This window comes from Acanthaster planci, linkage group LG21 (assembly GCF_054643075.1).
Source record: "Acanthaster planci isolate LZ-2023a linkage group LG21, COTS_SCS, whole genome shotgun sequence".
Taxonomy (NCBI): Eukaryota; Metazoa; Echinodermata; class Asteroidea; order Valvatida; family Acanthasteridae; genus Acanthaster; species Acanthaster planci.
This window is the reverse complement of record NC_141797.1, coordinates 3620619-3644018: the sequence shown is the minus strand read 5'-3', so window position 1 is coordinate 3644018 and position 23400 is coordinate 3620619. Positions and strand designations below refer to the sequence as shown.

Here is a 23400-nt window from a genome sequence, read left to right as displayed (position 1 = left end):
GAAATGGATTGACGATCTACATCACCATTCAAAGAGCAAAACTGATCATTCAGTTTCATTCTAAGAGCACGCGATTGCACAATCTTGTTCTTTAAAAAGTGAAGGGCAGCATTTAATTTGGAAAAACACGCAAAAGCATTCATATTCGCGTGGACACCCCCGCGGTATGTGTTTTGGTGTTCAGTTTCGTGAGTCGGAAGCATTTGTTAGATTCGTGCATTAAATGTTAATTCTTATAATTCTTTTTTCTTGGTGACTTAATTTATGAAAAAAAATTCACAAAAGGAAACGTTTGGTTCACGGTTAGAGATCTCTATAAAAAAAATAACGACTGATAAATAATTCGCATTTTGTTTGTGTGTATTGTTACAGTTAAGAAAAATTATTTATATCACACAAATGAACAAGGTGAAGAAATGTCTAAAAAATTACTACAAAGACCTACGATAATATGCATCAATGCTTTTATTAATTAAATTTCATTTGAAATGCAGTAGTCATTGGTCATTTTGACATTTTGAATCGATCTGAGTAAAAGATTTCAGCAGCCTACACTTAACGGAAACACGTTTTAAGCTGTGCTATGCACCTGAAAAGAAAACAATTTGTTTCAAGCATAAAAATGGATATCCCAGGATTTAAAACACGCATTGGTAAGAGCGGGCTAGATATTCACTTCAGTGGTATACTGTACACAGGTTGTAAGCAATCATAGCGATATGAAATTTGTATAAACTGACAAAATGACATTCATATGAAACACAAAACTTCAGCAAATATCTTACAATCACACTGCCTTGTTCCTCTTTACATAGTAATCAAGGCACATATATTAAGTACGTAGTTTTTGTTCATTAAAACATGTCCGTTAAGTAAAAATGTAAAAATGTTTTACAACAATTAGGACGTACAATTAAATGTTTTAGAAAATTGCAACTCATATCGGAATAATAGCAATAAGGCCCTTACCGCAAGGTTTTCGTGACCACCAACGACAGTAATTGAGACGTTCATGGAAATCTTATGCGTTTTGATAATTCCAAACAATGTCGGTTGTGCTCGAATTCTAGCCATTTTTTTTCCATGAGAAGCGGTAAACTACAGGGCCCTCTTGAAGATTCTAAACTACAGTCGAAAGGGAGGAGATCTGTGATCACGTGACTCAATGCAATTAAATAGATATGGACGATTCTATCCAAGAAATTGCACGGTATGAAAATTTAGCATCACTTCATTAGCTGTCTTTTTTCCCATGAAAATGACTTTTCCGACATGGATGCGAGAGGGGCACATACAGCATAACACTTTTAAACCCAAAGACCTACTGAATACAAAATATTAATGTCTACTTATACCGACTACGAATACATATGATCTAGTAATATTAACCCTCATTAAACACCACAATGTCAACGTTCTCTGTTACACATGATCCATCCTAAGCCATTTAAATATATGAATAGAACTAGCCTGAATCAGCAGAAGACATATTGACCATAATGTATATACAATAAAAAGAATACTCTAACCATCACCAAATCAAACTCATCATTTTTGTATCGCGTGTTACGGTTCTGTGTATCTGGCATCAATATTTTCACTTGTGTATAGCAAACTCTTCTATTTTATTAAAATTTAAAACAAGTAAACTGAACGGAAGAGTTAAAGAATAAATGCATTCAATCTTTAGAAATTAAAACCCATAGCAAAGCTCTATAGAACAGATATTCGAGAAACATCAAAAGAAATGTCTTTTAGTCATGACATTTCTATTATACTCTCAGAGCTCTTTGAAATATTTTTCATGTTCTTGTTACACTAAAAATGTATCAAGTTTCTTGAAAACGAACTGCGCAAAATCAAATGATCGACACGACAGGTGATTGCAGACACAAAAATTAATTTACAGCGGTTAATACTAAAGCTAAGTAAAACAAAACTAACGAGCAGACCTTACGTTTTCATCCCATTTTATATTTCTCAAAAGCCCCTTTCTGGTTTGTATCTGAGAATCTTAAACACAAACTAGAAAGGGGCTTTTGAGAAAAATAAACTAGGATGAATTAAGGTTAGCTTTACGAATACATTGTATTAATCGACGGTGAATTACAATGGAGTCTGGATACACTGAGAATAAAAAAGTATGAAACCAAGCATATTATACGTTCTTATGGGGACCTCACTACAAATAATACACATAATTTTAGGCCACTGACTACTGCCCATTGTACCCTTAATCCTTAAGAATCCTTAAGATTCTGTGACCATGTTGACAAAGACCACTTGATGCTGGATACCAGTGAACCTGTTGCCTCTTCTAAATGCTGATGTTGATGCTGTCTTCATAAAGGGCGATAACAAGGATAATACCGGCACCAACCAAGAGCCCCAAATTGTGCAGTAGAAAAATGGTGAATCTGTTCTTGTTTTCGTGATGGATAAGTTCTGGAAACTGCACACAAACGACACAGTAAAGAATTAGAAACAAAACCTATCAGCAAACATTGGAGGTTAAATGTATGTAATTCTCCGCGTAAAAACTATTATCATTTTGTTCCGAAAAGGCCTTTAAGAGCCAAAAGCCATTTAGCAGAAGTCTTTCTTGTTATAGCAAGTAACCTTTTTATCCCTAAAGGCACCTTTCCATAAGTGCATCTATTTATCGCATTTCACTCCCTTAGAATTGCAATGAACACTCTCAGCAGGTTACGCATACAGAGTTGAGGTGCACTGAAAATATGCCTATGGAAAGACATCTTACACGGAAAAGGCGAGACTGGTGCATGGAGGTACTGTTACATCAACTCATGAAATTTGTCATCTGATGTTACGTAATTCAGTGTGGTGCGTACTTTCCCCTTTGTGTCAGATTAACAGTTCTCTTTTGAAAAACTAAAACAAAATTAGCTTCGCAAGTTGATGGAACTCAAATTTAATTTTTCCTTACCATGTCTACCAAGGCAACATACAGGAACATCCCAGCTGCCACCGCAAAGATCCACTCTCGAGCCTCTGCATTGGCAGCCAGTGGAATGCCAATACAGAGTCCGATAAAGGCCATCAGAGCAGACAGGAAGTTTAAGGCCAGTGCTTTACGGAAACTAAGACCGGCACTCAGAAGGACGGCAAAGTCACCTGTGATACACAAATACAATTGGCATGAAAGACTCTGTGAAAAAAATCAATAATTTCTGCGTTCAGCTACATGTTGTTCAGTAAATATACATTCAGTTTGAAAGAACTTCCCTGTCGTCTAGATATAAATCTCAAGAAAGTTCAAAAAGCGATTTTCCCCTCTTCTCCTTTTTCAATGCACGTGTGATCAACCTACCAAGTTCGTGGGGCAACTCGTGGCAAAAGACGGCGATGCTGGTTGACAGTCCCGCACCAATGCTAGTGGCAAAAGCGGCGCCTATCGCCAGACCGTCACCCAGGTTATGTAGACCATCCCCGATGAGAATCATAAACGGTAGGGAACCCATTCCTAATTGGGCAAAATAAAAAGTGGTATTGGTTTGATATTTTGATTCTGACAAACTTTGATATTCCACGTAAACCGATTCCCCGATTCAGACACAGCAACTTCACATTAGATGTTGCAGAAATCTTCTAAACCCCTCAAAGACTGAATAAAATTAATGTGAGCTAAGTAAGTAATCGTCATCGTTTGCTATACGACTAGCTTGTTTTACGCCCTGTTCACTATTAGAACATATCACTGGGAACGTTTTACAATTCGGCCGGACCAGTACCATAAAAGATGTCTAGCCAAATTAACATTACTAATTTTAATATAACACAGAAACGAGTGTTCCTTTTTAAATAGAAAATAATTCAGCGCAGTTTTCAGCCCAGACCAACAAATGGTGCTGTTCGTGAACAATTCCAAGGATGACTTTGCGTCGAGAACAAGCAGCCAGAACTCAGCTAAAGAGGCTTTACCGGGAGTTCACTACCGATTTTATATAGTTTTATAGCTGCAAAATAATGACGTGAAAGTCTCTTGGTTTGACAAGTGAGGCCTTGCTCATTTTTCGGTCCAATGTGACAATTCTGTGCTAAGAATGAAAGGTCTCTCACCACAGCAGACTTTACGCTGATGATGCACATGATCACGCTCGTCCGTGGCGTCTCCGTTTGGCAAGTTGCCGTCGGCTAGCTCCAGATTAGTGGTGGATGGTGAGCGATTCTTGAAGGAGCCTTCCACTGCCTCCTTAAGTCTCATACTGGAGGCTCGCTTTCTCTTGGTAGGGTCATCTTCGGGGTCCACGGAATGCGAGTGTCCACCCTGAAGCAAGAATGAGCAATATAATCGTGGAGTTTTCTTTCTGAGCAAGCGAAAGGAGTTGCCAAATGACATGAAAATCTTAGCTTGACATGTTGGGGATTCAGATTTTGACGCCATCACATTAAGACAGAGGTACAAAAACGTCATTTACATTGTGTTTCCCGTCACACTGCCCTCATTTGTTAATTTACATCTGGATATATATAATCCAATCAATCACAAGTCAATCTGCAAGAAACAAGGAATGACGTTTGGTAACTGATTGAAAGGCACGCCTGATTATGTTGAACTTTAATGTGTGTCCAACGTGACTCCACTAGAGATTTAACTTGATTTTGAATATGAGTAGCGATTAATTTGTGATGACCTGATTGTTGCTGCAATTATATCATATTCATGAGACCAAGGATTAAACAAAATCTACACAGCAGTAGGGAAATAGTAAGCCTAAAGCTTTGGCATCTGGTTCTTATCTGGAGACACCACGACTGACAATCTGAATGCAAAACCTCATCTAAGAAATTTTGTGAAAGCAACCTATGAAAAAATGGCCATCATTTTTTTGTCAGAGTCAGATTTAGAAGAGATATTTGAAAAGTTAAGCGAACAGAAAAAGGACTGGAGTAAGTAGCACGATTGGGCGCCCCCCAAAATGAAATACGACGCTGAGGCGAAACTCACACCAAACATTTGCATGACAGATTCGAAAATGAAGAAGGCGTAGATAGCAACGACAACCACCAGACACTTCCAGATGTAGGCAAGGTCCTCCGAGCCTGGATCATGCGTGACGCCGGCTGCTGTCGCATCGTGCGCGTGAAGTCCTACAGCCTGTTGGTCAAGAAGTAATACACATGTACAGGATCTATCTGTACGCAAAACGTGGCAGTGGGTGTCCTTTACTGGCTGAATGAAAACGACTTTTCTGCTCTTTGCAATGACTATAGCGTTCAAGAATTCCACTGCCGATGAAAAAAATTCTGTAATACTATATCAGTGAAACGAAAACCACAAAAATCCCGCATTTTACAAGGCCTAGCATCAGAGATGACAAGCAAGAAAGAGTCGTGGTAAAGATGACCCAGGAGTGTCAAGGATATCAAACGAAATACCTGTAATACCATGCATGGGGTCTACGGGCAATTGAAGACGCAGCACAATCTATTGTACGGATGACACTATAAATACCTGTGGAATGAGATGCACTACGGCGTCGCCTACCAAGGTAGCCACAGCCAAAGCCATCATAGTTTGCAAGACTTTCAGATAGACGTCCGTACTAAGGCACGGAAGGAAAGCCACACCGGCTATGGCGCAAAGGCTGATGATGAACACGGCCAGTACGCCATAGCCCCAAACTACAGGGGTTAAACAAAACGCCATGAATTAAGAGTAAGCATTAAAAGTTATATCAAAACGACGAGGACCGCAACTTTGTTCATCATGGAGAAAACATGGACGGTGCAACAAAGAACTGTAGTTGCTGAACCGCATAACATAATTATTGACATGATGCAACTAGTTCAATTGAGAAGGCCTTGCCTTGCAGAGATAAACGGATGTTCAATTAAGCGGTTTCAATCCAACAATTTAGAATATCCCCTCAGTTTTTACACCAATTCCAAATTCGGTTTACATGGTTCAGTCCAAAATCACTTGACAGCGAGAGAACAAAACGATCTTCAATATGGTGAGAAGAGTCCACGAGGACACTTTTTATGAACGAAACTGTTATGTTAGACGTACCTTCTGCGGCACTAGGGCCTACCGGCACAGTGGTTTCATTGCTGACGCATGGGCCACGGAGCGTCTGCTGAATGAGGGCGGGGCTTAGCTCCTTGAACTGCTGGCGTGTCACGCCCACGCTGTGATTGACACCAAAGATGTCAAAAAGACCATCAACGGAGAAGCACTGCAGAAGGGTGAAAACCATAAAAGAGAGTGACCATAATTTATGTCGGCAAGGTGTTCTACCTGAGGTGTGACATTGCTTTAAATAAACGCAAATTCTACATGGTAACACAATAGGCCTATCTTGTCCATAAAACAGAGAAGTTTTATAAGCTAAGGCCGTACTTTATTTTACAGGCCATCTAAAAAATCCTGGAGTGATTCTTTTTTTCCTACTACTTAGCATATATACGAATATCAAGGTCAATGTGTGTAGGGCCTGGGCCAACTGAGTTGACACCAGAATAAAAAACATGCCTACATAACACCACGAATAATGACATGAGCTATTTTACACGACCCTTTTCAAAGCATTAGTCTCAGAAAACGTGTTGTAAACTAACAGAGTGTACGTCTAAGCTGACTTCCCCTTCGTGGGCGTGGTCATGATCGTGGCCTTCGTGGGTGACGGTTGCTGCATTCCGTCTGTTGCGTCGTCTTCCAGCTGACAGTTGGAGGACTGATCTCCTGCGTCTGTGTGCGTGGTCGTGTGGATCCGGAGATACGCTCCCTCCTCCGCTCCCGGCAGAGAGCTTGTCTACAATTTCCTGAAATTCTGTCACGATTAAAAAACATCTATTCACCCAGACATGCGGCACATTATTGACTTATCAAACCTAACACCGAATTAGACATCTCACAAGTCTTCCAACAATAACACTGGTAAAACACTCTTAAAGATTTAAAATAAAATTGGAAAAAATCGTACTTTCTTCACTCAGGTAACCGTCTGTAGCATAAGTATCAAATATATCCTCCAGGAACGCCTCTGGATCTAACTCGGTGGCGTTACCAATGCAAAACCCACGGACAAGACTGGATATCAAAATGGCCGCCACATTTTCCAGCTCGTGGTCGTCTGCTCCCAATTGATGGTTGGCTACGGCCGCCTCGAAGACAGTTTCTGCGGTGAAACACTGTGCGGCAGCAAAGAAAACGAGGCCATTGTATCACAGTTTCTAATCATCACATTACTCAAATCTAACCGCCAGGGAGTTAGTAATAATACATGTACATATATATGTATTGAGATGCAGTTTTCGTCTCTGACTTTTTTATTCTTTAAAATAGCGCAATGAGCACATTTGTACATGCACATTAAAGATATTCATTATTATAATTATCGCAAATCGGTTTTCTTTTTCACCCAGGTAACTAAATGTAAACAATACCACCACGTGTGGACCGCCTTGGCCACGGTTTTCGCATATATTCCTATAAGCAGCCTCAACTAAGGGCATGCGCACGCTGCATGCCTGAATAGTTTATCTTGAATATGTCGATTACCATCACAACACTACGCGCTCATTACCATCACAACACATCGGGGTCAAGCACGATCGTGATATCACAGGAAAAAGGTCTACAGGAAAACAGACCAAGAATACATTTGGAAGGGGTGGGGCTATTGACAGGGCGTTGGTTGAGTTGTAGCTCTGTAACTGTCAGCACGTCACTGGAAACAGTATTTCGCTATGTGACCATAGAGCTACTACAAAAGCAGGGGCTACAGGTGTTGGGCAAATTCTCAGGAAAATAAAGTACCTTGGCGAAGTTGTTAGCTTTATAGGTCTTGGCCACTGCATCCAAAACGTCCTCCAGCTCTTCTTCCGACAGATTCTGCGTGCTGTCTAATCTTTTTAGAATATTCTGGGCAAAGTCTTCGTACGTCAGGACTGACAAATTGGCTGCGGCTGCGCATGTGGAATTCAGGTCGGCTACGTAATACATGAGCACGACGCATGCCCGGTTGAAGTTCTCTTCGTCCAGGCCATGGCTGGGTTGAATGCCAAGAATGGAGAATAAGCTGTCGGTCTCAAGACACTGCATATTGAAACAAGAAACGGCTTGATATCATTAGTATTTATTTTTGTGTGTATTTATGCAATTCGTGTCAAGTATTTCCGCAAGTTACACCAATGTCAGTGCAAAACAAATCAAAAATCAAACAAAATCTGTATTTAGTTGTTGTAAAGAGGATACTAGGTCTGTTGAAGATAATCATGAGCAAAAGGTAGTTGTACTAAACAAATTTAAAAAGCACAGTACATGTATATGGGACTGTAACACCAAAGGTCGCAGTTTAATAGTTATAAGTGTTACACATATCGATATGTAAATCGATAAACAGTGGCGTATCCGGCGGAGAAGGCAAGTTGCCCCAAGGATTTTTCCTTTAGTTTTTACGGATAATTCTTTACAGGCTAGTAATTAGTGTATTTATTTATCAAATGCTAGCACCAGATCCCTAAGAAAAATACACGAGCAAATAAAAGTAAAAATGTCGGGACTGTATTGGTAAGATTTTGATTTGATCCCCACATCATGTTGAATGAAAACAAAACCGCATTCGCTTTTGAATTCACACCCCCCCCAAAAAGAAATACCACACGCACCAAAAGCTGGATACGCTGCTGAGATTTTCAACAGTGAGAAAACTCATGAATGGCTAATAATCTTCTTTCAAATCCTTGATGTATTGGCATAAATTTCAATAGTCATACAAGAGCGGTTTCGGAAGGAGTAGAGGGACCCTGCCCCCCCCAAAAAAAGATGAGGACTTTTTAAAAATCGATTTCAGTGAAGATATCTAGAGTATTTACAGAACCATTTTGTTCATGAAACTGTTTCTGAGCAGCTGCTTAATTGCGACTGGTATGATCACCTAAAGCAAAAGTGTACTGGAGAGGCACAGCGATTTGCCCCCAACCCCGGCCCCAAGGGTCTAGATCTGGCCTTGTAGCCAAATACTGAAACTTCACTGTTCCATCTGCCCCATCTGAATAGCAAATACAGATATTTGTTTAAATCCAGTAGATCTGTTCATTGTCTTTCCACTCTTAATATAACAAAAGAGTGATAGAGGAAGTTGTTAACGAATATTTCAACAAGCGCTTGTTAGTTGAGGATCTTGAGGTTCACTGATTTACGGGTTAAAAACAACATCCCCTGCTCAACCCACTACGATGTGAAAAAATTCCAATCTAATTGAAAGCAACTTGGGTTTAGTGAAACTTTATTGGGGAGAGTAATATTTCACAGGCGATGAAAACATCTTAACATCTGAACATAACAGAGATAGACGAGGTTATGCGGCTCGTTTTAGGAAAGCCCTTTAATACTCTTTTTATTAAAGCATTACTCTGTGGGCAATACCGGATTGAAAGAGTAGACCTTGCAGTGTTAACTTTCAGCATAATGTTTGAATTCCTCACCGTCGTTGAACCCTTGAATTTATGAATATTTTAAATGTGGCAATGAAACAGCTAGGTCAACGACAACAGAGGGGTGCATGGGTCAGTCTGTGTTGAAAGCACCCTTCTGACGGTTTGACCTTTTTATGATGCCATGAGATTGCTGTTTTTCTTTCAAACGTAAACCAAGTCAACCAGAAAGGACGTCATACACTGTTGAATTTCGGTTTTCGTGTTTTAATATTGTGAGAATAAACTGTACGTATGTTACGTGATTAACAAGTCGTTTCTTCCACAAATACACACCATACCGATATGGGTTGTGGGGGTTTCAGCCAAATCATGGTGCTGTGGGTAAGACTTGAAGAGGAAGAGGAAAGGACGGCGGGGAGGGAAGTGAGGTCAGTGCCAGGTCGGGGATCACACTACCATTACACTCATAAACTCTGCCAACGGTCCGTCGGTGAATTTCCGATGGCACCCCCATTTATAAATGGTCTAGCAACGCCACGCATATGCAGTCACTGCTATATACAAGTTATAGAATGGCCGTTTGAATTTCCTAACTTTACTTTAAACCACTGAAAAGATTGGACAGTTCATTCGAGCGTAATTTTGTCCAAAGTAATCCTTGGGGTTACATAATAATTATCCAAATGAGGGTAACTCGTCTTCAATCCAAAGCACATGACGAAAATGGCAAAAGGTGCGTTTTTATTTGAAGTATTTGATATATTCAAAGTAAAAGCACACATTTATGTGCTGCTAACTTTGGTACATTACACCTGCGCTTGTACTTAAACCAACGTGTACATGTACATACAGGTCTAAGTCGTGCAATGCTCCTGTATCAATTAGCTTTATCATCGCTACACGATCTGTTCGTGAGTCATGCATAGCCGGAAAAGCTGTAATGCATTTGGCCAAAATAGTCTTCCTTTTCTAGAAGCAGATGGCGAAATGGGATCAGTTTGTCATCAGTCTCACGTTCTCCATCTCGTGGGCCATGTTTGTTTGCAAAGTTGTTTTACAATCCATTCCATTTTGATTCGAAATAACGCACGCGCTGCTTTCAAGATGTATTTTCTTTTTTTTATATATATAACGGGTTTGCCCTTACCCAACGTATATTAATAAGCACTGTATGCTCAGTGCTTGTCCGAGAGCTTGCGAAAAAACCTCACAAGCTTATTCGGGTGGGACTCGAACCCACGACCTCCTGCTTACTAGTGCAGATGTCTTAACCACTCGACCACCGAGCTTGCGGGGTCGGCTGGCCGGTCCGAGTCAAATGAAGCAACGGGTACTGCGAACTATTTTCAAGGTGTATTGCAGCACGCACTGCTTCAATACAGGAAATTTGTACACTTGACACACTGTGAGTTGCTGCTCACTGAAAACGGCCAAATGGAAACACTAAGGAATGGAAATGCTAAGCGAAAATTGACCAATAATGAAACACATCCAAAATACCTGGTGACGTTTCCCATGACTTCTGGTGTTCGGCAAAATTGTTCTGTTAGTAGTCTACAAGGTACAATGTAATTGTTCAAAAGTGTTTTAACAACACCTTGAATACATGCATAGAAACAGTTTCACTTTCACAGTGTATCAAACTGTCTGCCGTGTAAAATTGTACAACTTGACTGAATCACTATTTCGAACTGGTTTTCAACCGGTTCATTCTCTCCCATATAACACTTCATGCAGAATCCAAAATCCTCGACTTATACCTACCACAGTTTTTCGAATGTTTTGAACCTTTCTCGTTAAAAGAAAGATATAAAGTCATTAAATGTTACAGGCTGTTGTTACTGGCGAGCATGACGTTTTCTCCCTGAGCCAAACTGCCAATATCTTGTTTTAAAAATCATTTTCAAAAGAAACTCTGTCAAGGCTGTCTGGTAATTCACAAAAGGAAGTTTGGTACATGTTTAATATAAATATGGTCAAGGGCATTAGAATCGTCTCTGATGTACCCTGTGTATGCTTTCAACACGAGCCCGTCCAATCGATGAAACACACTCGGTGCTTGATCGCGGACTTGGCGACTTTCGGTATGAACTAAAAATGACGTGGTTTTCAGGTACTTTGTTTTAATCATATATCCATTATAGATGTTTGAAAGGAATTGAAAGCTCTAGCGCTCTTTTTTAACGCTTCCTATTCACTTACTGAATCTCACTTTTGTAAAAAGTAATTCAAACATTCGGGTCACATGAAATCTAAAGATGTTCACAAGTTGTTCACGTGTTTTAGTGTTGAAAATGACACACATCTATTAATGCACTCGTATCAGTGGAGCGAAGTTTTTAACTTGTCATTTTTTCAGTGCCAACACTTGAGAAACATTACGATGACATTCGTTTGAAAGAGGCGAAGTTCTTTTACGAGTGAAATAAGAATGGACAATAATTTAAGAAACCATGCTCATTTGGCCGCCCGGACTCAACCAGGATGTACGTGTTACACCAGGATACACCACGTCACCACACGTGTGTTTGTTGTCGTGTTTATTTTCCTGTTACAAAATATTCTGAACATTAATAACTTCCGTCATGACTGGAGCGTCGGTTAAGAGTAGAGCTCACCCGTCCGATTTCAGATTGTAATTTTACACTTATAAGAAAACTCCATCTCTAAGTTTTGATAGAAACCTTCCATCATCTATTTCTACCTCCATGCTCCATGGGAGCACTAAGTGTAGAGGGTCAAGTTGACCATGCATCATGCATGGACATCGGTTAAGGTGAAAGAATAATGCAATATAGCTGAAGTCCATGACCACCTCACTCCCCTAAAGGTGCACCCACTGAGTGCTTGATGCCGAGATGGAGTTCAGCTAATTTTGTTTTTGGTGTGGCATGGGTATCAGTATCAAGAAAAAATTATCTAAGGAATGCAGCAAAACCATCGAGTGACCTGAAAAGGGCCCGTGAGTCTCGCTGCGGGAAATCCTAATTAACTCGTTTCTGAGGCGGAAAATCTCAAGGGCATTTTGTCCTTCCAGGCAATGAACCACAATAATAAATACCTAACCGCAGTTTTAAATATGTCAAACGTCGAGACTGAAAGTACACATTGAGTAGCTTAAGTAATACTGTGTTATGGACGCTACATTACGCTGCAATATACAATGTACATTCAAAATAAATGTGAAGGTCTGCTTTTGCACAGCAAAACTAGTAACTCTTGGCCAATCCCCGACAATCCATGTCAAAAGTTTACACACTCCAAGCGTATATACTTTTCCAAATTGGGTCTACATCATTGAAACAGCAAGGTTGAACCAGTAGCACTACACAATAAAAAACGGCAAAGAGCTAACCGAGAGGACAAGGTGAACTGAACAACGGCCTGGGTAGCTGGGCCCCAATTCATGCAGGCCTGCCAATCACGGAAACACACGCCTACATAGGCTTACAGTCACGCTTCCGTGCCTAAACTCCCTTTTTTTACACGCCTCCCTTGTTTGGCCGATTTGAAATCACCGATTTAAATTGCGATTTAAATCAACGATTTAAAAGAAATTACTTATTCAGATCAATATTTTAAATTTTCTTTCAATTGATTGGTAATTTTTCCAGGTTTTGTACATTCTGAATTGCAAATCGCCCTATGTGAGCCATTCAGAATAGAAGTACATGTATAAATGCACGTGTTAAACACAATCTGGGCTGGCAGGATTTTTGCTCCATTCCAGCCACTTGTTTCTATTTAAATTAGCTTTTTGGAATCAGTAAATGATTGATAATCATGATTTAGACTCACTTCATTTAAAATGTCAACCCCTGAGTTAAACATGCAAAAGTGTCGTGTGCATCTATCTTTTATCTCTGCAAAAGTGTCGTGTGCATCTATCTTTTATCTCTGCAAGTACATAAGTATTTTATTGAAATTAGAAATTGTGGTCATTGTGCAGTGAAATCAAAACCAGTTTAATAAAGTGAGTTTTACTTAAGCCCGAGTCACTACTCTGTTAGTCGCAAAGGATCACAAACGAAACAAGACTGCTCTTAAACACATCAGTACCAGTATTTTGTACCTATGCACTGTCAAAGCCAAAGCCCATTATAAACGCGTCTTTGCGTTAACTGTAAACATGTAAACGCTTAAAATTTAACACCTGTTCAGAAATAAACGTGTTTAGGTGTTTAGAAAGTGTTACCTCCCGATAAAAGTGTTTTTGTGTCTTTTTATTAACAGTCAAATGTGTCACGGTGTCTCAATTTATTAACATCAGCACGTATTTGTTTAAAAAATAAACACCATAACGTGTTTAGCTTTGTAAACTCGATAGGTTTGCGGGAGCGGCATGGGTATACCTCTTTTTAATGAATGCTACAATTAACAAGGTCTTATGCATGTAATTTTATGTTTTATTAATCATGTGGTTCAACCAATAACTTACATGTAGTTTTTGTAACTTTTAATTATAATTTTAATTGTAGTTTTATATAACTGTGATGAATGTTTAATCATAATTTTTGCTATTTTGATATGTACACCGCTGTTGAATATTGTTAATAGACATGGCGCTTAAGAAATGAACGAAATGTTAAATGTTAAACGTTTTTGAGCATCTGAGGTTCTGAAAAGAACCCGTGGTATTCAGCGTTTCAGATAGTAAGCTCATAGAGGGAGGACACAGAAGGAGTTTATTGTGATGCCCAGTATGTCCATAGCCAGAGCGCAGCGAATGCTTGCTACGCACCGTTTCACAACCGTAAGCCCCCTTTGTACCCCATAATCATCGCCGCAATTTATCGCTGCTAATCTCACCTTAAAACGTCACGTACTGCAGTATAGGAATTTGAATATTCATGCCATCGTTGGTGTTGTAACAACAACATCAAATGTAATGCTTGCGCAGTTGCTTTTATTAGGCTGTGTACCCGTATTCACGTGCAATTTATTGCCCTTATCGAACGCTTTTTTCTGGACCTATTGGGAATAAATAGCCAAGTTGTTCATCAGATTTTGTGTTTTATTTGAATCATTCTTATCACGGAATTTAAACAATAAGGTATTTTATGGCATGTCATGATCACTCCTTTTGTCCTGTGGTGGTCAACATCTTGTTATTAGGCATTAGTATCTTGTAAACAAATTCCTGCATGTAAACTCTAGTTTTGTCAAAAGTTAGAGTTCGGTTTAAAACTCAGCACATTTTTATACTTGGTACATGTTAATCACGTACTTGTATCTCTGAAGGAAGAGTCTTTTCAGCAGGTACATGAATCGGTAGGTGCTACACTGAATGCATTTCGCCTGGGTTTAGACGATGCAGGTGTATTTAAGGTGGTTTGTGATTTTAATTAAATTACGTGATTTAAGTTTCTGGATGGTTTTCTTCAATCCAATTTCGTAATAGAGGGAAAGAAAATTCACCAATAGGCCCCTATGCAGTTAATTTTCTTGCTTTTGAATTTATAATTAAACCGATTTGCCTACAATGTTTACAAAAAATTTTCAAAATCCGATATTTTGGATTTGATTTTAAATTTTTGCCACGAATCTTCAATGACAGAGCACACTGTCCGAAACGTTGAGCCTCTCCGGTTCTTATCAGAACCACACAGACTCAAAAAGAAATATTGCATGGTGCTTACCGCAAGCTTTCCATCTTAATCTTCAATGAATCATTAAATCACTAAATAGGGCTCAATGTATTGAATAATGTTTCACTGAGCAATTTCGTTCAATTTGAGCATCATCCTGGTAGAAAGTATGCGTTCCATTTGGTTGGAGATCAATCCATCGTTCAAACTTCCGTTATGTGATTAGCTGATTGGATCATTACAAGAGGAGAAAGCTTGAACCAATGCCTTATGACTTGCATGTACCGTACCACAATAACGGCAATGGCTCCACCCGCCAACGCACTCAGACCACGTGATGTAACTACAAGTATTACTGTTGCCCTGTCCAAACAAAAACGCAACAAATCCAGAAACTTTACCCCCCCCCCACGCGCAGAATATACACGTGGCGCCGCAAGACCGGGATTTTGTTACTCGCCAGATCATATTTATCAGGATGTTGGGGTCCATAAATACCTTTTTGTAACTTATACAACTTGGACATTGCAGTTCTTGGCGATTTATTGCAAGTTTGTGTTTGAAATGTTTTATTTTGTTTTTGATGCATGTCATCAAAGGTAGAAGGGCAAGTGAGATTGAGAACATGAACAGAAATATCCACACAAACCGGTCAGTCAACAAGTCAAATGAATTTTGTTCTTGCTTAGAATTCATTTATGGTCCGTCCATAATTGCGTTCCACTCCGCCTCTGACTGACACTATTTGATATTAACCTGTTGATTGTTGCCCCAAACATGCTCTTAAGTGGCCAAAGTGTGACATTCTGGGTCCTGGTTACACCTAACCTGTGCAATTTGACATGGAAATATCATTCAAAATGACTTCAAACTAGTTTTTTTATTTGTTCGGCAGGTAATTTGCGTCACTTTATGACTCTTGGATGTATGTGTTCTAAACTTTAAAAATTATATGTCAGTTGTCGTAGGGACGCGAAATAAATGTTAAGATGACCGTACTCCTGTCAATCGTGCATCCACCAACGGCCGCTCACACAAATAACCGAGCTACAAAGGGTTAGGACGACTCGTTATAGGACATGAGGTGTTCGTTGCGTTGGTCTGCTTTCCCCAAAACGTATGGAACAATTACATTCAATCTGTCACAAAGCTGCCTTTATGACTGACGTGTCGATCACGAATACATTTCACAGGCTTGCTTTGCGACTGTCTTCTGAGGACAGTATGCAAACTCCATCCGTGAATTGAAATGGAAACCTTCGATCTCTTTGTGTTCCAAAGGGTTTACCTTGTGGACAGGCGAGGTCTTTTCAATGGACGTCTATGTGGGGGGAAGGCCCCATGTGACACACTGAACTCTTTGATTTATTGTCATACGTGCATGAATGATGTGGAGATTTAGTTCATTTTGAGTACCACGTAAAGACACTGAGGAGTGCAGCAAGATTATTGAATGACGTAACGAGCACGCGAGTCCCAAGAAACCCAAACTAACTCGTTTACATGGTGCACACACTCATATCAAGACGCACGGATATAAGTTTCGTTGAAGCGCAAAGAATAACACCCCGAACAGTTGTTTGAACAGGTCGTCCGGGTCAAAGTACAAGTTGAGAGTAATTTTCACCGATTTTCTTTGCTAAACATTTAGCTGCCTCAAGTGCTATTGTGTTATGGGGGAAATTTAGGCTGCAGTATTCTATTTTGCACAGCACAGGCACGGTGGTGCATTGTACAGAGGTTTTTCATGTCACGTAACACGACGGGCTAAGGCATTTCAGAAAGTGTACATATCTGCGGAGGCTCGTTCATTTTTGAATCTGTCTGTTTCTATTGGCAATTTCATGTACGCCGGAATGCAACTTCGTTCCCATTGGTACGATCTTGCCGCACCTTGTTGATTCCCACCATGCCTTGCGCGATACATCCCACTATTTGGGATATTTACACTAGGACTTTTATGCAGGAGAATACGTGGGCGCGAGCGTGCAGCTTTTGAAATACGCGCGGTTGACTTTACGTTTACGTATGTTCATCCTGAATAGCCAGTCATGTCAGCGTCATTTTTATAGACAAAATTATAATATATAATTAGTGCTCAGAGTTATGTAATGCTACGCAGCCCTTTCATATTACTAGCGTCATTTTCGTATTCTACACAACCAGGGGCTAGTGAAGGAAGGCGCACGTAGCCCATTGAGTTGAGGTTGGCCAGAATGTTGAGAGGCTTCGAAGGCGCGCGAGTTGCCGCGCACATCAGTGTATATTGAACGCTGGCCGTCAGAACTACAAAATGACGGAAAGTCCACTATAATCCATCTTTTTCATTGGAGATAAACCAAGTTGTACCGGTACGTATTACGTCAGATTACGTCAATAGAATTCCCACATTATGTAAATACAAACACCAGGTTGAATCAGTACGCCTATCTACACAAGTAAATACGGCAGAGAGATAACCCAAGAGGACACGGCGAAACAAAGAACAGCCTGGGTAGTTGAGCACAAATTCAAGTGGGTCCGCTAACCAGGGAAATAATAGACATCGGCCTACCCGGAGAGTCACGATTTCTGCGCCAACTGCATAAGCAAAGAATTTATTATTCAACTACAGGGTGTATTCACGTGAATATGCCACACAAGGACTGCTTTTGTCATTTCCTTAACGCCTCGCAGGTCTCAGGTTTTTGGTAGGAAGAGCCATGAAACCTATATTCACTCCACTCTATACATGCATTGTTATTATGGGGGGGGGGGTTGGGCGTGAATTTTTACTGAATTAGTACTGAAAAGGGCTTAAAATGTCACAAAATATTTCACTGAGCCAATTTTGTTGCACTTTCGCAGTAACCCGATAGACAAGGTGTGCTGTTCGTGTGGTCAATCCATCGTTGAAATTTCCATTGTAATCTTTAGATTCCAGATTTGTTGATTTGATCATCTTACGAGGCGAACAGATTGAGACAATGACTTGACATCATGAAATTACTAGTCCGTCATCTGCATGCAACTTTTGGAAAACCCATTCTAGTATCGTTCCCTTAGTTACATGGGGGCGTAGCCGGGTCCCCATTGCCCACAACCCCTCAAAAGTTTCGACTATGGTTAACTTTTTTGGCAAAGTAGGCCTACGTACGTATCCAGTGAGGTTCTGCGCTTTGCATGTACACGCATTCACGGCTTGGAAGCCCCCCTTCAGACCGACCTGACTACGTCCCTGTTACAAATGGCTTAGCTTGAAAGAATGTAACATTTCAAGTTGTTATTAATATTTCAGCAGATTTGAAATGAGATTGTATTTTTAGGATGGTATTGTTACAAAGCCTCAACAAAGATTGTTCTTTTTGAGACGGTTGACGAGTTTCCATGTTAGCCAGAGACTGCTACTGAAGTTCTACCAGACGGTAATTGAGGGAGTCTTGACACAGTGAATCATTATGTGTGGTCGGGCAATGGTGTAGGTTATGACAAAAAGCTCACAGCGGATCGTTTGCACTGCAAGTAAAATATCATTGGACGTCAACTAGTTCCAGCACTTGATGATTTATATCATTCTCGTGTCCAGAAGCTTAGAGAGCCCAGTGCATTGTAGAGGGGTGCACCCTTGTATTTAGGCCAGAAATATGTCCGTAGAGCTCATTAACCCTAACTCCCTAGGGTGTGTGCAAAATCATATTAACTTAAAATTGGAGAATTCAGGGCTGTTAGGGTTAATAAAAGTTGTACACTCAAAATATTCTATATTAGAACGTCCTGAGAGCCATGGAACTGGGGAATTGAAGAAATATGAAACTGAACCTCTGGGCCGGACTCAGGGCGTCCAATTCTGAGCAATTTGGATGCAATCGGGTTTGAAAGTGGCACTATTTGAACCATTTTGAAGAGGGATGGTTTTTTAAAATGGCTATTTTTCTGGACAGGGATATTTTCTTCATTTTAGGCGATGGTCTGCTTCTGGTGAATATTTCTAAAAAATTCATTGGTCAACCCCCCGAAAATTGAAAGGAAAATGAAAGGGGACATCTGGAACATCATTATTCTGAGCAGCCTGAACACCTGTGAGAGTTGTACTTTAAAAATATTCGTGAAGTGTGGGGATTTATCACTGCTGTCTATGGGAATTTATTTCTAGTGGTTCACCCAGAGGACATGTTTCATCCGGCACATGATTATTTCCAGCCCATGCTGTCAAGAAACGCTATAACGTTCCATTAAGTCAAATTGTAATCGCACATTACAAAGTATTAAAAACGGTTACCAGAAAATGAACAGAAATGTTCATGCACACAAAGTCTGTCAACAAAATAAATGACCCGTGTCAGTAGCAACGATTATACTAGTAGAGAATCACAGAAGTGATTTTGGCAGAGAGGTAACACCAATAACGATGGTCAATATTTCTCAAGAAAGTGAATGACTTTGGAAACAGTAAAATTGGCCACATCCAAAACGATTTCCATGCAACTTATTTACGAGAGGCCTACGGATATTCCCGTAAGAATTTCTCCTCGTTCAGAAGTTCACTTCATGGTCCTTTTGAGTTCCCATCATACGATCCCATCCTATGTATTCCTGTATGATGTACTCACTGTAGCCCCAAATACCGAGACTTATTCCTGCCAATCACGCATTCACAAAATATCCGCGCATACCATCGGTCATGGGTTGGGCCCCGTGTTGGGCCGAATTACTGCCAGACGTGTTACGACTGTGTAGGGCCAATGCACTATGCAGAACTATGATTAGTGTGCTTTTACCGAATGTTCTTGAGTTTCAACGCTTTTGAGTATTTGAGCCGAATCAACATGCAGCAGCGCATTCCATTGTTTGAAGGCAATGACCAGAAAAAAATAAGATCGAGAAAGATGGAAAGCAATTTGGTTTGTTCGTGACCACGCCTGTACTGAAGTTCTGCGTGTGGGTTGATGACGGAAGTTAAGTCCGAGCATGGTCCCAAAGAATTACAACGTCTCTTTGTTGAATGCTACGGTACAAAAACTGCCGCAACAGCTAAAAACCAAGCTTGCAGCAGGTTGCAGTAAATGCTCTTTGGCGTGATTTCAACAAAGTTTTAAGAAAGCGACAACGAAGTCCTGAATTCAAACGCTTTCATGCCCTGTGCAGAATATTTGGCTCCAACGAAACACCTCGACAATGTGCGAAATAGGAAACCATCATAATGGAACAATACAGTTATAACTGGATTGGTTTCATGATCTGCTTTGTAAATAAACAGAGAAATAAAATACATGCAATCGCAAAGAAAAGAAAGAGATAGCGCAGTTAAGCACGCACGTATCCAAATTTAAAAAGTACAAATAATATGTCATATACGATTGCTTGAATATTTTAATGTCATCATGCAAAAATAACGAAAAACCTTCAATCAAAAGTGATAACAATAAACATCTATTATTGTTTAGGTATAACTGACATTTCTTGACTGCCGTGTTTTCTTTGAACACGCGTGCAAATCAGAACAAACGTTTCACATTTTCGCAGTTATTTTTTGACGTGTATAGGCTTTTCTTTTGCAGTTTGCAGAAGCTTTTAAGCATGAATTCATAAGAAAAGAAGCAACTAAAAAACAGAAAAGAAAATCAAGAAATAAATTAAACGCAACATAAACAAGAAAAAACGTCAAAAATAAATATTTACCAAATGAGTGAATAAATCATAAAACATTTGGCTCTTGGCCAAAGATTCAAACATAAATTTATGGAATAAATGAACTGGCGCTATCAACAACGGAAGAATGAATATGCCTTTTTAAATGTGGACGCGTGCAAACTGATGTGTGAAGGTCAGATTAGACAACCCGAAACCAAAACTTAAAACTGAAACTTTTTTCGTATTGCGTTGTTACTAAAACAATACGACAAGCGAAATCACAACTAACCCAACTGTCGTGTGCAGTCCCTTTGGCTCCAACGCCATATGCTGTTATGTATTATCTTCCCATCGTTTGAAACTAAAGTAAAGATTTATATAACTAACTAGCTTGCTCTCGGTTCATTGCACGTTTTGATTTCAACCGCGGTATTTGTAATTATTTATATATGCTAAACAGACAACTGATTGAAACATTAGCGTTGACCAACATTTAGAGTTTTCACGACAAAGCAGAAATGACAATGTTGATTTTCACTGGAATTGGAAACTGAATGCTATCATTTCCTTTTCCTTGAGTGGTTAGCCTACGTCAGTTTAGTAAGCGTCTAGGAAATTAGTCGTATAACGTGCACAAGTATTTTACGACAGGAAGGATGAAATCCAAAAATGATAACGAATGATATGAAAGAATTTCCATTTTTCTACAGTTTTGCAACTTTTTGCATGGTGAAATTATATTGCTTCAAATACAGCCAGCTTTGTTAACCAATTTGATTTTCATGTATTCTTTACTTTAAACTTTAGAAAAACCTTACTCGCTGTTCAATGGCACGTACTAGTTGAATATATACGACTGAAATAAAAGTGAATTAACACGAAAATAAACGATCGACGAATAAGAAATGAAATGATTCGTGGCTAGGAAATAAACAATCCTGCATGTAAGTCACACAAATTAAATTCGGATGCTAAATGAAACTTATTTTTTCTTACATGTAAAAAACATATGTACAGACTTAGATCCTTATTGCATAACACATTTAAGTTCCTACCTTGTGACAATTTGAGACGTTGAAGTTGTCACTGCAATGCAGCTGGTCCTCAAACAATAAATGAATAACCGTAGCAGTCTCATCGCGCGTGATGTTCCTGTCAGCACCAAAGGAGATTTCTCTCAATTGGCCGAAAATCTCCTCAAAGGGGTCCCCGAAGATCGAATCCGAGTGACCATGGTTGTGATGGGTTTCTTCGGTGGCGATCTCGCCGGCTGCGAGCACGTGGAGCCGGCTGGAAATCCCAAACACGAACAAGTAAATTATGCACACGACACGAAAATCCACTTTGGGGATTGGGGCCATTTTTAATTTCAGCATGCTATACAGTGAGCAGCAGGAGCGGTTCTTCGCGACAAGTCTAGGGAGTTGTTGCACACGGCGTCAGTACCGAGGAGCTTATGAATAATCTGCCGTACTTATGCGTCACTACACCCACGCCCGACTAGACTGGGTATTGTGAATATCCCGTTGTATGTTCCAGTCACGCAGTTGTCATACAGAATGCTTGACCCACAATAAACACATCCCCCTTGCAAACCGTACCACAATACCAACAGGGTTCCTTGCTCAATGTGTTTTACAGCTCCATGATGATACCACGCAACCTCAAAAGAGGCAATTTGCATAATGCGCACGGCACGGTTTTGGACAGATCCATTGTGTCAATAGGGGTGTTTCTTTTGGAATACGTACGTGTACATCAGAACAGCAATATTTTAGTGCTGCTACCTTTTTTAAAAGCGTTTCAATTTCTGCTGAAGAAAACTAACTCAAATAACGTGGCCTGTAGTAATATTCAAGATATTTATACTCAGTTTTAAACATTTTGTTCATAACACTCCTCCAAAGTAAAATTCGGTCTAGTATTTAACCGTGACATCATTTTCAAGCAAATTCTTCTTTTTAAACTTGGAATTAAGTATTTAAATGCAGGTTCAATTAAAAGGCAACTAGATTCCCAATTTCATACGGGACTACGCCTAACACCGTGCAGATTGGTTTTGACAGTTGCTTCTGTCCAAGATAACTCCATAACAACCATTTATCAATGGAAAACTAATATTGTGTATAATGGATCTAGGTTCACTACAGCAGCACAGGACGTTGTCAAGCCCAAGGGGTGTAGGTCACTTTGCCCTGTTGGCGGCCACTTCGCCCCTTTTCCACTTTGCCGCGGCAATTGTTGATTGTGTTTGGAAACTCTAGCATTTAAACAAGGCGCCATTTATAAGTGGCGTGGATTCACACCAAGTGACAAGGAATAATGAAGGAACGATATCCTTCCTGTTAATTTTCATCAAAGCTTCCCCTAACGTCTTCTATCCACTGCATTTGCGCCGCACGTATGTTTGAACCGCTCACTTAGTTTGTGTGTACACGCACTTCCCATACTTGTGGGGTATTTCCTTTGTTCTCGTGTACAAAACTCCCACACAACACGCAAAAAATTTCAAATCACTCCAATTTGAACCACATTCACTTTCCTAAGTTGAAATTTCGACCGTATGTTCCTTATATAAACACTTCAATTTGCGACAGATTTTTTTAGTTATTTCCAAATATCAGTTTCGTGAAATTCTTGTGGGGTACCACTTTAGTGCCCCACAAGGGTCAAAACTGGCCTTGTGGGGTACCTTCCACTGTTCCGGTACACCACAGGGCACATATACTTTCATAAGCGCATTGAATCGCACAGAAGCCAGCAGCGAGGCTTTTGACTCGGGTAAGTTGTCCCCAAA

At 40.0% G+C, this 23400-nt stretch overlaps 1 protein-coding gene across 1 annotated transcript; it reads right to left on the bottom strand.

Annotated features, from left to right (window-relative positions):
- Positions 1 to 442: 442 nt before the first annotated feature.
- Positions 443 to 22214, bottom strand: LOC110981610 (metal cation symporter ZIP14-like). Its single transcript, XM_022239302.2, has 11 exons — positions 21659 to 22214; positions 7784 to 8062; positions 6948 to 7155; positions 6583 to 6794; positions 6035 to 6200; positions 5477 to 5646; positions 4970 to 5119; positions 4081 to 4288; positions 3332 to 3484; positions 2948 to 3135; positions 443 to 2452 (listed from the first exon to the last, which is right to left on the bottom strand). Exons 1-11 carry the CDS (start codon positions 21977 to 21979, stop codon positions 2318 to 2320), a joined length of 2190 nt encoding a protein of 729 aa, XP_022094994.2. The 5' UTR covers positions 21980 to 22214; the 3' UTR covers positions 443 to 2317.
- Positions 22215 to 23400: the final 1186 nt, after the last annotated feature.